The following is a 16771-nucleotide window of genomic DNA, read 5'->3' as shown; positions in this document are numbered from 1 at the left end:
ATAAGTTTGTAAGACTTGCTCTGGCTGCAGTCATTCACTATCCCTCCTCACCCAATGGTCTGGATGACTCTAGCATTGGACAGCCATAGATGGGGAAGTTGTGGATGGTATTCAATGATGTTTTACTCAAAGTAGTCCTAGTGAAATGAATAGAGCTAGCATGTTCATTAATCTCAATGGGTCTACCCTGGGTAAAAAGTCATTGGGTTCTGCCCTACATCGATGTTTGATGTTGCTACCTTGCTGCCTCTACAGGTGATGAGAGCATGCCATAAAAACCACAGGGAGAACTATGTTGTGACCCTCTCACTGGGGATCAGTGAAGTGGTCATAGTGACAGACTAGGACCTAGGAGACCAGGGTTCTCATCCCCACTCAATCATGAAACTCTCTAGGTCAGCGGTTCTCAACCTGTGGATCCCCGGATGTTTGTTGGACTACAACTCCCATCATCCCTGAGCTCTGGCCTTGCTAGCTAGGGGTGATGGGAGTTGTAGTTCAACAACATCTGGGGACCCACAGGTTGAGAAAGGCTGCTCTAGGTGATCTTGAACCAGTTAGCCTGACCTGGGTTTTTGCTAGAACAAAATGGGGAGGAGAACCATGACCACCACCTTGAGGTTCTTGGTGGAAAGGAGGACATGGGCCCATTTCTTGAGGAGAAGATGCAGGCAAGAGGGCTATGCTTATCCCTCTTCTCACTCGTTGCTTCTATCCTGCTGGAGCATTCTCCTTCTTCCGTGTCAGTCTTCCCAGAGATGTGGCAAATAAACATCTGGAACCCTGGCTCTAGGTGGGAGGCAGGCTTATGAGGAAATCACTGCAAATTGGCATCCCTCTGCTATTTCCAGATGTTTGATGGTGACCTGGGATACTCAACCTCTCAGATGTTTAGCGCCAGCCTATTGCAATTGCATCTGCCAATGCAGTTATATCCCATAATTCTATGAGGTTATGTTACAGCTCAAAAATATTAGGCAAGGGTATAAGTGGGCAAGTCGTAACAACTGGGAAAGAGAGAAAGACAGGGAACTATGAAATGTTGTGGTGCTCTCTCTTATACCAGATTTTTAAAAAGAAAAATCAATAGCCGATCCTATCAAATGGTAAGGACCATGCATTAAACATCATTCTATTTATTCCTGCCCATTATTCGTCAACATGCAGATATTTTCAGATAAACTATGTGAACCATAGGACTTCATAGGAAATTTAAGAGACGTGATTTGAAGAAATGTGACTGGGGGGAGGGGAAGAGAGATTTTAAATAATAAGTGCACACATAATACCTTTTGCCCATCTTTAGCTTTTGGCAAGCAACTACCATATGTGAAAACCAACACAACTTGCCCGCCGCCATCAGAAACGGGGAAATGATTGTGGCACTCTTTCTCGCCATCAAGCAATCGTTCCCATATGTACTTTACAGGAGGATAATAAACAGGATTCACACTATTGGAACACAGTCAATTAAGAAAAATGCCGATTGCCTTCTGCAGATATTCCCATGGTGCCAAACTGTACGTGAAAGAGATCGCAAGGAGGAGGAGGAGGAGGAAGGGAAGGTGTGATAATTAAAAGCATTGCCACTCAATAAGTCAGGGGAGCTAATATGTCAGCTCAGCAGACTGGGGAGGTAAACGTACCCAGCTGCTGGAAAGACTCGAGTGCGGTTTGGTCCCTGGCACCACTTGTTGGGACAAGATGAATCACAAAAGGCTGCGGAAGTGAGTATCCAGGCTACCGTGTGCCAGATGGAGGTGGTTACTTTCTCTGATTGATTGCCTCTTGGGCTGCTAAGGGGGCTTTTCAGCCAACGGATGCTGTTGCATGAGCAGAGCCGGTTTGGGGATCAGCCGTTCCTTCTTTGGTCGGGGCCCCTTGGAAAAAGCTGCCTGGGGTGGAGGGGGGGGGAGAGGCAGGGGGTCAAGCCCAAAGAAGAAGAGTTTGGATTTGATATCCCGCTTTATCACTACCCGAAGGAGTCTCAAAGCGGCTAACATTCTCCTTTCCCTTCCTCCCCCACAACAAACACACTGTGAGGTGAGTGGGGCTGAGAGACTTCAGAGAAGTGTGACTGGCCCAAGGTCACCCAGCAGCTGCAGGTGGAGGAGTGGGGAAGCGAACCCGGTTCCCCAGATTACGAGTCTACTGCTCTTAACCACTACACCACACTGGCGTTGGTGTTGATGGACACCAACACGCACAAATGCCATACCTGTTACAATTAAGGGTTGCTGCTGAATTTTTCAGCCACATGCTATCTTAGTCACCTTCACGTCCTCCCCAAAAGCCAGCTGAAAAGGGGAAAGCACTGGTGTGCAATAACAACTCTGTTCCCAGGTGCTGAACGGCGAATCTGCACACCAGGTAAGTTTGGGTGAAAATAAAAGACAAGGCCCCTACGACCAGGCTGCCCTGATCTTCCCTTTGCTCTGTGCCTTTCCATTCCTTTGCACTGCCCCGCAGCCAGGATCCTCAAATGGATGTATAAATTGCTGGTAAAATGCGTACATCCTCCTGCTGGGAGCTAAGTGCCCGACAGACATTTGCTGGGCCTTCCTAATACAGGACAGTGAGCAAAGCTTCATTACAGAACAATGGCGTTTGCTGCCAGAGCTTACAGATTTGAATAAACAACAAATAAGCAACATCTGCTCCAGCATATGTGTATGGTGGGGAAAAAGTCACAAAATAAAAGAATTTGTAAATGCCAAAAGCAACACTAAACTGCCAGTGCTACTGTAGAGTGAATTTTTAATTGCACATGCATACAAGGCAGGCTGTGGGTATTAGTCTCACATATGTCTGGTTGCTGCCAACCTGGGAGTATAGATGAATTTAATTAAATAAGGATTATCCCTTCTCCCCAGTACAATTACTTATTTATAACAATGATAAAATTGCCTAATAAAAATTGTAATATTTTGTGTAGAACACACACACACACACACAAATTGCTCGAAAACACTCCGGTATTCCTTGGAAGTTATCTAGAGATGCTTGGGGTTTGAGTGTCTTTTAGAATTAAGTCTCTGCAATCGGCTCAAGGGGAAGGAAAGACGAAAGGAGCATCAGGATGCCTGGCAAAGGGAACAGCTAAGAGAAACAGCTCACAGCAGCCAAGAAATGGTATTTCACTGCATGAGGTGTGTGTGTGTGTGTGTTGTGCAAAATTTTGAGCAACTGGATGAGGATGGAGGCCTGGTCCTAGGGCTAAGGGACCCAGGTACATTGGAAAGTATTTTCATCATGTCTTCGTAACTAAAATACTCGGTCTGTATCTTCCTTTTTCATGCTCAGTTAGATCTACCATACAGCGTAGTCTGTGCCCCTAAGCAACTCTTATAAATATGGCCAGATTTAAAGTACATGAATTAGAGTGGGGAGGGGGGTACTTGATTGTTTGGAATAATTAACTCATCCCATACCTGAAGTCTCGGGACAAAAAAAACTCATTTCAAAGCTCTGCTTTTTTTTTAATGATGGAAACAAAATGAAAAAATTCCTTCCAGTAGCACCTTAGAGACCAACTAAGTTTGTTATCGTGGGACACGGGTGGCGCTGTGGGTTAAACCACAGAGCCTAGTACTTGCTGATCAGAAGGTCGGCGGTTTGAATCCCCGTGACAGGGTGAGCTCCCGTTTTTTGGTCCCAGCTCCTGCCAACCTAGCAGTTCGAACGCACATCAAACTGCAAGTAGATAAACAGGTACCGCTCCGGCGAGAAGGTAAAGAGCGTTTCCGTGCACTGCTTTGGTTAGTCAGAAGCGGCTTAGTCATGCTGGCCACATGACCCAGAAGCTGTACGCTGGCTCCCTCAGCCAATAAAGCGAGATGAGCGTCGCAACCCCAGAGTCGGCCACGACTGGACCTAATGATCAGGGGTCCCTTTACCTTTACCTAAGTTTGTTACTGGTATGAGCTTTCATGTGTATGCACACTTCTTCAGATACATTTTTTTTTTAAAAAGGTAAGGAACAAAATAGAGTATGAATTACATTTCAGTACTATGTTTTCCTAATAGGTATACCCAAGTACTTTTTTTTCTTCAAAAAAAAATGTTTAGGGGTACTCTCATTTTCCTACCCATATTGAAATACTGCCCCTCAATGAGGTCAAACTAAGATTCACAAAATGTTTAGGGGTATGCGTCCCCCCCCAGAAAAAAAGCACTGGGTATACCTTGTCATCTCATTCACAGTTCATTTTTTATATTTATTGACATAAATATAGATGGCATTTTCATAAAAATATAGCAAGATGGTACACAGGATACGACATTGCAATCAGATAAATAAAAACGTCAGTAATAAAAAAAATCCTGAAGCCTTAAAATAATAATAATACTAAATAATGTAAAACAACTGGGCTAGATGAATCCCAAGATGGAATTAAGATTGCCAGAAGAAATATCAACAACCTCAGATATGCAGATGACACAACCTTGATGGCAGAAAGTGAGGAGGAATTTAAGAACCTTTTAATGAGGGTGAAAGAGGAGAGCGCAAAATATGGTCTGAAGCTCAACATCAAAAAAACGAAGATCATGGCCACTGGGCCCATCACCTCCTGGCAAATAGAAGGGGAAGAAATGGAGGCAGTGAGAGTTTTTTCTTTCTTGGGCTCCATGATCACTGCAGATGGTGACAGCAGTCACGAAATTAAAAGACGCCTGCTCCTTGGGAGAAAGGCGATGGCAAACCTAGACAGCATCTTAAAAAGCAGAGACATCACCTTGCCAGCAAAGGTCCATATAGTGAAAGCTATGGTTTTCCCAATAGTGATGTATGGAAGTGAGAGCTGGACCATAAAGAAGGCTGATCGCCGAAGAATTGATGCTTTTGAATTATGGTGCTGGAGGAGACTCTTGAGAGTCCCATGGTCTGCAAGAAGATCAAACCTCTCCATTCTTAAGGAAATCAGCCCTGAGTGCTCACTGGAAGGACAGATCGTGAAGCTGAGGCTCCAATACTTTGGCCACCTAATCTGCATTGGCTCCCAGTACGTTTCTGAGCACAATTCAAAGTGTTGGTGCTGACCTTTAAAGCCCTAAAAGGCCTTGGTCCTGTATACCTGAAGGAGCGTCACCACCCCCATCGTTCAGCCCAGACACTGAGATCCAGCTGCCGAGGGCCTTCTGGCCGTTCCCTCGTTGTGAGAAGTGAGGTTATAGGGAACCAGACAGAGGGCCTTCTCGGTAGTGGCGCCTGCCCTGTGGAACGCCCTCCCATCAGATGTCAAGGAAATAAGCAGCTATCTTGTTTTTAAAAGACATCTGAAGGCAGCCCTGTTTAGGGAAGTTTTTAATATTTAATGCTGTATTGGGAAACTCAGCCAGATGGGCGGGGTATAAATAAATTATTATTATTATTATTATTATTATTATTATTATTATTATTATTATTATTATCCACCACCTGAAGTGAAACAGCCACCTGCCACTACACTGCCATGCTGCTGGGCCGCCAAAGTCTCCCTTCTTTCTCCCTACCTGCAACAATGGTGCCCAGATCTCAAAGATTTCTGTAAGATCTCATGAGATCTGGCTAAAAACCAGTGCCACTTCTCGGCCACCAGCAGAAGTAGCAGACTGGGCAGGGTTCCTGTACAGGTACCACCTCTTCAGATTCTGCCCCCCAAGGTGGCAGTTTCACCCCACCTCATGGGCAGGCAGGCAGGCAGGCCATGACTGCTGTAACTAACACATATGAAATCCATACATTATTAAAGGTAAAGGTACCCCTGACCGTTAGGTCCAATCGCGGACTACTTTGGGGTTGTGGCACTCATCTCACTCTATAGGCCAAGGGGGCTGGCGTTTGTCCGCAGACAGCTTCCAGGTCATGTGGCCAGCATGACTAAGCCGCTTCTGGCGAAACCAGAGCACGGAAACACCATTTACCTTCCCGCCGGAGCAGTACCTATTTATCTACTTGCACTTTGATGTGCTTTCGAACTCCTAGGTGGGCAGGAGCAGGGACCGAGCAACAGGAGATCACCCCGTCGCGGGGATTTGAACTGCCGACCTTCTGATCAGCAAGTCCTAGGCTCTGTGGTTTAGACCACAGCTCCACCCATGTCCCACTCCACACATTATTACCTGGTGGTATTTTATGATGCTAACTGAAGGCTGTCTAGGCATTTGCATTTGACACCTCCACAAGGTACCTAATGTAGGTCCCAGTTGTACCACAATTCACGCATAGATTTTCGTGAGGCTTTGGATGCAGTTGAAACCTTGCACAGCACGCAACTAAGAGCAGATCTAAATGGTTGACCAATATGATGACAACATTGCTTATATAGAACAAAAAACAATGCAGAGCTAGTAGCAGAGCGGACTGGCTAATGGTGCAAACAGCAAGCCACCTATCTCTGGTGTAACTCAACCATGAAATCTCAGGCTGTACTTCCTACCTTCTAGCAAATAAGAATTACTCAGAAAACGCATCTTAGGAACGCCAACAATCAAAGTCTACTGAAAAGAAGATACTTCCTGCAATCTCTTTTGTTTACTTCCATCCCACTCTCCTACCCATTTACAACTTGTCTCTTACTAGAATCCCATCCATCCATCCATCCATCCATATGAAACTCTCCTTCAAAACAGGGAGGGTTTATATGTTGAATAAAGACATCAGGTTGTGAGGGAATGTTATTGGTTGACCACTCAGTCCATATCTTTGGCATTTCCATTTCCAAGGCTCTCACATACGGCAAATTTGCAAAATGTTATAGAGCAATTATGGTTGCTAATACCCACCTGAAGTGCTTTCAAGAGGATTTCCCCAGGAAGATTCATCCTCAAAGCTCTGGATCTGCGACAGGAGAGGGGAAAAACACTCCTTAAAGCAGCTCATTTTTGTTCACTATTAAAAGTATATTTCTTCACTTTGACATTAGGATTTCAAATTAAAACAACACTGAACAAAGCAACGCTGAATGTTCTTCTGTTGTTGATGCGCCTTTGAAAATAGAACTTGGGTTTGGGGCTGTAAGTTAGAGTTTATAACACAGATCCAGTGGCGTAGCGTGGGGGGTGCAGGGGGGGCCGGCCGCACCGGGCGCAACATCTGGGGGTTAGGGTTAGGGGGCGCAAATCCATGGGTTAGGGGGTGCAAATTACTTGCCTTGCCCCGGGTGCTGACAACCCATGCTACGCCACTGCACAGATCTGTTCCACGTGATACTATTGCCAGGTCAAAGCACATTTTTGCCTAGTGGAAATCTCTCTCAAATAGAAAAATCAAGTGTTGAGTGCCAATGGTAGGCTGGTGCCCATTGAGACTGGCAAGGTGGGAGACCTGCAGCTGTTGGATGTCAGAGCCAAGGATATGTGGAGCCAACTAATTCTAGATTTGTCCCCATCCTCTTCTCTGTTGAGTTCTACATTTACAAAACTGGGAATAAGGAAGAGGAAGCTTACAGCCAGGGCCACTCTCTGGACTAGTTGTAAGTAAGAATGCAGGTGGTGACTGGCTGAGGGCAGTTTGAGGGGGATGGGGCAGGGCCTTATTCACCCAAATGGATTGGCCTCCATGGATAAGTGCTGCCAGAATGCAAAACACTGAGAAACAAGAAGGAGGGATGAGCACAAGTGCATTAAAAAATCCCTAAGGGCTTCCCCAAAACAGCCCAATGAGGGCTGAGAAAAATGAATCATGGTTCATATTATGAATATGAATGGTCAGGTCTTTATGGCTTTCATTCTGCCCCTAAGAACTATTTGGGCATTACCCAGAGTGGAGACTATGAACAATGCACTGCAGAGAAGGCAATTGCTACAGTTGAGTGGCCCCTCTCATTTTCTCTTGAAACATCTCTCTATCAAATTATGCCCTGGTCATCTCTGTCACCTTCATGTCCCACAAGCAAGTGACAGGGAGGCAGACGACTTAGTTGGTTGCAGAGAGGTCCTTTCTCAGTCTACTGCATCCAAGTCTTTATGCACACTTGTATTCCATATCTTGTAGCTCTGCAGGCTACAGAGAGGAGGAGGGAAATTAGCATGGCCCCAGTCACTGGCCAGAGAACCAAGGGCTTGTATAACAACTGGCAGCACTTTTCTTGGTACAGTCTCAAGGTAAAGGTAAAGGGACCACTGACCATTAGGTCCAGTCGCAGACGACTCTGGGATTGTGGCACTCATCTTGCCTTATTGGCCGAGGGAGCCGGCGTACAGCTTCCAGGTCATGTGGCCAGCATGACTAAGCCACTTCTGGCGAACCAGAGCAGCACACGGAAACGTCGTTTACCTTCCTGCCGGAGTGGTACCTATTCATCTACATGCACTTTGAGGTGCTTTCGAACTGCCTGGTTGGCAGGAGCAGGGACCGAGCAACGGGAGCTCACCCCTTCGCGGGGATTCGAACCGCCAACCTTCTGATGAAGAATCTTAAATATTTCTGCAAGCACCTTTAGAATTGAGCACAATAAAGTGAATGAAGTATTGGGATGGTATATTGAGGGGTTTTTTGGGGAGGGTGTCTTCTTCTCAAACTGCTTGGAAATATTGCCCTCTTCACACTTTATATCATAAACACATCTCTCATAAACACCCGAACCCATAACGACCCAAAATTAGCATGCATAGCTAATGATAGGAAATAATCATTCAGTGATCATGTCATACTATAACGCTCACCGGCTAGCATCTAAAAACAAGGATATTGCTAGTATCACATCAATCCCCAAATGACATGCTATTTCTAAACTTCTGCTTGGTGAACAAGCTGGCAAGACTTGAAACCAACTTCCAGTCTTCCAGTCACCACTCTCCACTACAGAATGGAGAAATATGGTTTTCTTTCTTCCTGACTTACCCTTCCCAAAACAATGTGGTGAACAAAAACTCACCTATTATCTGAAATGTACGCACTTCAACAAACAAAAAAAATTGTGTACAAAAATTGGTATACAGTGGTACCTCGGGTTAAGTACTTAATTCGTTCCGGAGGTCCGTTCTTAACCTGAAACTGTTCTTAACCTGAAGCACCACTTTAGCTAATGGGGCCTCCCGCTGCCACTGCCGCTGCACTGCCGGAGCACAATTTCTGTTCTCATCCTGAAGCAAAGTTCTTAACCTGAAGCACTATTTCTGGCTTAGCGGAGTCTGTAACCTGAAGTGTATGTAACCTGAAGCGTATGTAACCTGAGGTACCACTGTGTTGGGGGGTGAGGAATGTGCCTACGTGCATATATTGGTGAAAACAGCATAAGTATTCATCATATTAGGAGAAATTACATACAAAAAGGAGGATTGTTTCAGGACTTCCTGACAAAATCACAAATTGATACAGAAATGTGATGAACTGAAGACTGGTAAAATGAAATTGACACTGGATGGGCTGGGTCTAGAGTTATGCTTCATGGCCTATGGATTTCTAATTCATTGGATGAGTTTTATTATTTTATATAAAGGTAAAGGGACCCCTGACCATTAGGTCCAGTCGTGGCCGACTCTGGGGTTGCGGAGCTCATCCCGCTTTATTGGCCGAGGGAGCCAGCGTACAGCTTCCGGGTCATGTGGCCAGCATGATTAAGCTGCTTCTGGCGAACCAGAGCAGCGCACGGAAACGCCGTTTACCTTCCCGCCGGAGCGGTACCTATTTATCTACTTGCACTTTGACGTGCTTTCAAACTGCTAGGTTGGCAGGAGCAGGGACCGAGCAACCGGAGCTCACCCCATCGCAGGGATTCGAACCGCCGACCTTCTGATCGGCAAGTCCTAGGCTCTGTGGTTTAACTCATATATTTTGTAACAATGATCTATGGTTTACTTTATTACTTTTACTGCTATAAGCCACTTTGGGCAAGCATTGACTGGAAAGTGGCGTAGAACTATTTTAAAATAAGATGTACACTAAAGCCAGCTTTCCTCTGTGCCTCCATCACCTATCTATGCACAACACACAGCAATCTGTCTTACCTCCTCCATTTCAAAGGAATCTGAAGGCTTGCAGTTTAAGCTAGACACTCTCCTGAGTGTATGGGTCAAAAGGATATTGGGTTCTTTGCGTGGTCTGTCTTTAATGAGCATCTCAGAGGTGGAAGGAAGATGAGGCAGTTTCACTGGAAGGTGAGGCAACACCCAAGGTTTACTTGCTATGGATTGTGGAGTCTTTGCCTCCTTCTCACTTGGAAACGGTTCTTCTTTCAGAGGGACCAAGGCAGGGTTTTCAGACAAGCCAGTCCGCATTGCCATGTGCAGGTCCACATCAACAGAAGAATTGTCTTCTTTGGCCTGGCATGTGCCAGCATTTCGGTACACTTGAGGGCCATGCATTGTTGTCTGCCTGGACACTTTTCTCAGCAGCTGACCTATTCTCCTCCTCTTTGCCTGTGTGACCACAAGTTTCCGCTTCGGAGAGCCCACTGCACAATTCTCCTCTCCGGTTCCCTCTTCTGACTTATGATGCAGGGTGTTGATGTCATTCAGCAAGGAAGAAAAGGCGCTAGTCACATGATCCAGGACTTCCAATTGCCGAAAACGTCCTGACGTTTGAGACAGATGAAAACAAAACTTATGCATTTGTTTGTTTAGTTGCAGACCAAACCTAGAAAGCCTTCTTCTCAAACTGCTTGAAAATATTGCCCTCTTCACACTTTAAATCATAAACACATCTCTCATAAACACCCGAACCCATAACGACCCAAAATTAGCATGCATAGCTAATGATAGGAAATAATCGTTCAGTGATCATGTCATACTATAACGCTCACCGGCTAGCATCTAAAAACAAGGATATTGCTAGTATCACATCAATCCCCAAATGACATGCTATTTCTAAACTTCTGCTTGGTGAACAAGCTGGCAAGATGACGTTTGAGACAGATGAAAACAAAACTTATGCGTTTGTTTGTTTAGTTGCAGACCAAACCTAGAAAGCTTCCAGGCTTCATACAACAAGCTGAAGACAGACAACGCTAAATCTCTAAACTCAGATCGTATTGTTAACACTGCAATGTGGTTGCTGCCGCAGAGCTTTGTGGCTGTCACACATGTTGTACATAGTTGTATGTCTATTATATGTAGGATAAACATTTGGCAGCTCAATTTTATGAATCAGAACTGAAATTCCTTTGAAATTTGCCCTTTGAATTTTGTGGTGCAGTTCTCAACCCCAAAAATGTGTACAAAAACTATGTGTGTTTGGGGGAAATGGGTCCCAAAATGCATATGAAATAAATAAATTAATGATGATATGTTATATATTAATGAATACATTCGATTGGGATAAATGGCTTATGAAATTGCACGTATTAGGACAACTGAATAAAATGCATATGATTTTTGTGTGCAGACTTCTTAAAAATGTAGACTGATGTAGAAATGGAGTGAACTGAACTTAAAAATGGAAAAATGAACGACTGTAAGAAACCAGAATTGGCAGATTCATTCATTCCTAATCATGTGTAACCTTAGAACACAATGCATCAGCAACCCTGACAGAGGGAAAGATGCTGTTGTTAAAAGGACTCCCATGCTCCAACCATTTATGGATTGCAACGAGGGAAATGGCCTCAGGAGAGAACCTTTGCCATGATAAAGATATCTCGGAGGGAACTATTAATTGAGTCTAATCTGGGTATTTGCAGAGGTGAATCAGAGACTTGGACTTTTCATTAACCATGCTTCACTCAGCAATAAAACCCTGAAGCACACACTCCAGGTTTTCTTTAATACTTATCACATTTATATTAAACCTATGTGTCAATTTTAGGGTATTTAGAATAAAAGAAAAGGGGGCTCTTTGATAATCAGAAATGGGCAAAGTCATATTATCATCACCTAGGGAGGATTTTTTTACCTGCCCCTAAGATGGAAGAATCTGCTGATTTCAGTTCTTTCAGTTTCTCATTTTTTTCCCCATTTTAAATTCAGTCGTCCACATTTTTGCAGCGGTTTGTGGGTTTTTTGCACGCACACATAATCCTCATGAAAATTCATCAACATTTAGTGAATATTTCTCTGAATAAGCACATGTTTGTATGCAGCTTTGACTACTGTATACACTTTTCAATCAACTTCCCCTGATATAATGCATTTTTGTATATTAATTTTAATGCATGCCTTTCCCTAACAGATGATTTATTTATTTTTTGGTAAACATTGCTTGGTTGGAGAACTGTATCTCAAAATTTGAACAAGTGTGAATTTTGAAGAATGGTTGTGTTTTGGTTCTCATTTATTTCCAAAAGTATGAATTTGATAGATCTGTCTTTAAATGTGAACTGAATCAAATTTCTCCCCCTCCCTACCTGCCACACACATTATACAAACTAAAAGCTAACAAAGTACCTCATATTAAAGAGCCTTTTTGATAGCTACTAAAGAGTTGGTCTTCTGAGAGCTGCTCCTATGTAGAAAGGGATAACATATAAATGGCCCAACCACTTCAGCTTTTGGTCAAGGCCCACACAATCAGTCCTTGTCTGAGTGGTTGTGCCATTTAAGCAGCAGCTACTATACAATTTTGCTAGTAACAGAAAAGCAAATTTTCCACATGGCTAAAGTAACATTTGTTGACCTGTTGTGTTTGTTAATCTATTGTAATTGACCTCTTAAGGAGGATAAGCAGTGAATTCTCCATCTTCTGTTCTTCTGAATTCCAGCATTACATTGTATTCTTGCATTTCAACTTGGCCCTAAACTAAATAGCCTGACAAACTGAACTTCATATTAGCGCAAGCCATACTGACAACTTCTTCTTTTCTTATAGAAAGTAGATTTCGAACATTCTAACCTCTTCTTTCTCTGATTGAACATTTTTTGGCATCATCCTAGCTCAGCCAATGAGGGTCTGAAGCCTCACAGGAACCATAGCTGTCAACTTACAGATTTGAAAATAAGGGATCAGCAGCCAAAAGGGATTAACAATTACTTTGATAAAATACATATTTTGTTGCGTGCAAATGTTTTTAGATACCTATTAGATCCATAAATTACCATATAGCATATATTCAACACAAAAAACAGCAACAATTTGTTGTTGACAAAGCACAACTGGACATAGAAAGGGCCCCATTACCTTCAGTAGCTTATTTAAGGGACATCATCAATAAGGGACAGCAGAGGGACATGGCGCTGGGATAAGGGACTGTCCCGCCAAATAAGGGACACTTGACAGCTATGACACGAACTACTACAAATTCAGTATACTATAGTGGGTCAGATTCTCCTTTCATTATCGAAGCAGAGTATTATTTTCTGCTATAGTCTAATTGAATGGGCTTACATAGAAAGCAATTCTGAATCAGACGCGGCCATAATGAAAACCTTTCAGACACTAAAGCTGGCTGCTGTCCAAAAATACCTTGCCATATTTATTAAGTGCAGTTACCTCAGTTGATTTCAATGAGTAGTCCACTGGACTAACCTATTCTCCTGATCTTTTCCCCCTCAGCAAAACCTTCTGCTTATGAGAATGAGCTCATCTCTCCAAAATATTTCCCCACTCATCCCAAGAAAATTGATTATTTTTATTTCCTTACCACATAAATTGGGGCTTTCTATATCCATTCGTTTTCTTTGAGCTTCAATGAAGACCCGGATGTTGATTCCTTTAGCTATGGAAGCACAACTGATGAACCGGGAAGGGATTTTAGTGCAGATGTCCGGCTCATCTGTACCAAACCCCAAATCCAGCAGAATCTCAACTGGATCCTTTTCCGAGAAATCTAACCATTCAGTAACACTATAGAGAAAACAACCACATAAATTAAGCTGCTGGCTTGATATGTTATTTCATTTCACTAAGCTAAAATATATTCGAGAATGAATCATAGTCAGTGAAATCAATGTACGTAACTCTGCTGATTTCAGTGGCCCTACTCTGAGCAAGACTTAACTGGATATCACTCTTCCTTCTTCCTCTTCCTGTCTCATGTCTGTATTGTGGAGCTAGATGACCAATGTGGTACCCTTTAGATGTTGCTGTACTATATCTCCCATCATCTCTGACCACTGGCCATGCTGGTTTGGCCTTATGGGAGTTGGAGCCCAAGAAAATCTGGATGTAATGACATTGGCTATCTCTGAACTAGGTAAAGGTAAAAGTACCCCTGACCGTCAGGTCCAGTCACGGCCGACTCTGGGGTTGTACGCTCATCTCGCTCTATAGGCTGAGGGAGCCGGCGTTTGTCTGCAGACAGTTTTTCTGGGTCATGTGGCCAGCATGACTAAGCCGCTTCTGTAAAAACCAGAGCAGCGCACAGAAACGCCGTTTACCTTCCCGCCAGAGCGGTACCTATTTATCTACTTGCACTTTGATGTGGTTTTGAACTGCTAGGTTGGCAGGAGCTGGGACCAAACAATGGGAGCTCACCCGCTGCAGAGATTCGAACCTGTGGTTTAGACCACAGCGCCACCTGCGTCCCATTATCTCTGAGCTAGACAAGTACAAAATGGCCTATGAGAAGCTACCACCCAACAAATCTAAATTGACATTGTAAACTTTTAATTTGTTCCCAGATAAATAAACTACGCTTTAGAAGAGTAATTTGTTTACATTTATTTATTTATTTATTTATTTATTTATTTATTTATTTGAGCTTATAGCTCACCTCATCTCAATGACTCAAGCCAGGTAACAATGCACATGTCCATTTCAAAAATCATTACTCATGTCAAGAGTTTCTGGTAATAATTTTGCTTGTCACCCATCCAATGCTCACTTAAGTACAACTCTCTTTCATGTCATGAAGATTCCTAGGAATGTTTTGGAGTTTCATTATGTATTAAGTTTTCATCCCTGAAATTAATCAAACTAGAAACACAGTCATTCAATGGGTGTAATGTAGACAATGGTCAGTGCACAGCTCCTTCAGTTTAATATTGGTCACTCAAGGACACTGGAACTGCAACTCCAGGAAGGCTTTGCCTCATGGCCAGTGCATGAGCCAAACCCTCCACATAATTCGGCTTCTAACCACACAGAGAAAACTAACACATGGGCCGCCATGCAGAGAGCCGGGAGGCCAGCTGGCAAACCCCAGCTGTGCTGTCTCCTTCCATCGGCCCATGCTCCGACGTAAATCAGCGACCCGGGCTTCAAAACCAGGGCACGCTATCAGCGAGAGAACTGCGCACACAGAATAGGCGTGAGGCTTGTGGAAGCATACTACAACTACAGATTTATTAATCATAAATCAGGACAAAGAAACATGTCTCTCTCTCATGTCATCTCAGAGAGAATGGGCAAAGCAAAAGCTATACACAACAGAAGTTCCTAGCATACTGTGCTGGAATGTAAACAGACATGTGACACACATCTGTTCCTTAAGGTGGAATGGAAATCTCAACACAATGCACCCTAATGGAAGTGAACAGAGAGAAGATCCCAAATGATTTCAGAGTGGGAGAGACTTCTCCTATTAAGAGGGAAGGCATCCAAAGAGCCCTTTGGCTTTTTCTCTTTCATGCAACTCAATCCAATTTCCTGGATTGCTGGTCAACTCAACCTCATCTTCAGTTGGAATTGGTCAAACCACATCAGGCCCTGTTGCATCCCTGGTTATGTGATTGGGATATCTCTTGTTCAGATCCTTTCCTCTCACCCATCTACTTGCCTCCCTCCTGCCTAATCCCATCCCTTCTCCCAACTTGCTAATAATAATAATAATAATAATAATAATAATAATAATAATAATAATTTATTAAGTATACCCCGCTCATCTGGCTGGATTTCCCCAGCCACTTTGGGCGGCTTCCAACCGAATATTAAAAACAATACAGCGTCAGACATTAAAAACTTCCCTAAACAGGGCCGCCTTCAGTTGTCTTTTAAAAGTAAAATAGTTGTTTATTGCCTTGACATCTGCTGGGAGGGCGTTCCACAGGGCGGGTGCCACTACTGAGAAGGCCCTCTGCCTGGTTCCCTATAACCTCAATTCTCGCAGAGAGGGAACCGCTGGAAGGCCCTCGGCGCTGGACCTCAATCTACTGCAACAACAGCAGTAGAACAGAGAAAGGGAGGGAGGTCTTTGTCACTGTCACTGTCACTGTCACTGTCACTGTCACTGTCACTGTCACTGTCATGCCCTTCTCTGGCACCCGGCATGCTACTACAGCTGTGAGCAGGCACCAGGACTGCTGGGATATATAGTTTCAGTGCAGCTGTAACACTTGGGGAAATGATACTTTCTGGCATCTTGCATGTAGCCTCAGCAGGGTGCTAAGTGCCAACAGGAGTGGAGGAGAGAAAACCACCCCTTTCTCCATTCTGCTGAAGAGGGAGGAAAGGAAAGTGGCTCGGATGAGGGTAGGGTTTGGAGCTGGATGGCAGGGAAAGAAGACTTTAATTCTTCTTTAGCTCAAATTGGAATCTATCCAGGAGAACTTTCGGGTCTGTGGTGGTCCGCTCCCCTTTTATTTAAGTTGAGGGACGCGGGTGGCGCTGTAGTCTAAACCACTGAGCCTCTTGGGCTTGCAGATCAGAAGGTCAGCAGTTCGATTCCCCGCAAGGGGGTGAGCTCCGGTTGCTCTGTCCCAGCTCCTGCCAACCTAGCAGTTTGAAAGCACACCAGTGCAAGTAGATAAATAGGTACCGCTGCGGCGGGAAGGTAAATGGCGTTTCCATGCGCTCTGGTTTCCTTCATGGTGTTCTGCTACGCCAGAAGGGGTTTAGTCATGCTGGCCACATGACTCGGAAAGCTGTCTGCAGACAAACACCAGCTCCCTCGGCCTGAAAGCAAGATGAGTGCCACAACCCCAGAGTCAGCTTTGACTGGACTTATCCGTCCAGGGGTCCTTTACCATTACCTTTTTT

At 44.1% G+C, this 16771-nt stretch overlaps 1 protein-coding gene across 1 annotated transcript in view; it reads right to left on the bottom strand.

Moving 5' to 3' along the window:
• Positions 1 to 16771, bottom strand: part of ITPRID1 (ITPR interacting domain containing 1) — a 61440-nt gene that overhangs the window by 21444 nt on the left and 23225 nt on the right. The window contains exons 7-9 of the mRNA XM_053409934.1: positions 13497 to 13699; positions 9931 to 10496; positions 6766 to 6820 (exon numbers count right to left, since the gene is read on the bottom strand). Of these exons, the coding sequence (XP_053265909.1) occupies positions 6766 to 6820; positions 9931 to 10496; positions 13497 to 13699 (824 nt within the window). The remainder of the gene's footprint in view (positions 1 to 6765; positions 6821 to 9930; positions 10497 to 13496; positions 13700 to 16771) is intronic.

The sequence above is a fragment of the Podarcis raffonei genome, chromosome 12 (genome assembly GCF_027172205.1).
Source record: "Podarcis raffonei isolate rPodRaf1 chromosome 12, rPodRaf1.pri, whole genome shotgun sequence".
NCBI classification, from domain to species: domain Eukaryota; kingdom Metazoa; phylum Chordata; class Lepidosauria; order Squamata; family Lacertidae; genus Podarcis; species Podarcis raffonei.
Note: the sequence above shows the minus strand (reverse complement) of the source record. Positions and strands in the feature narration are given on the sequence as shown.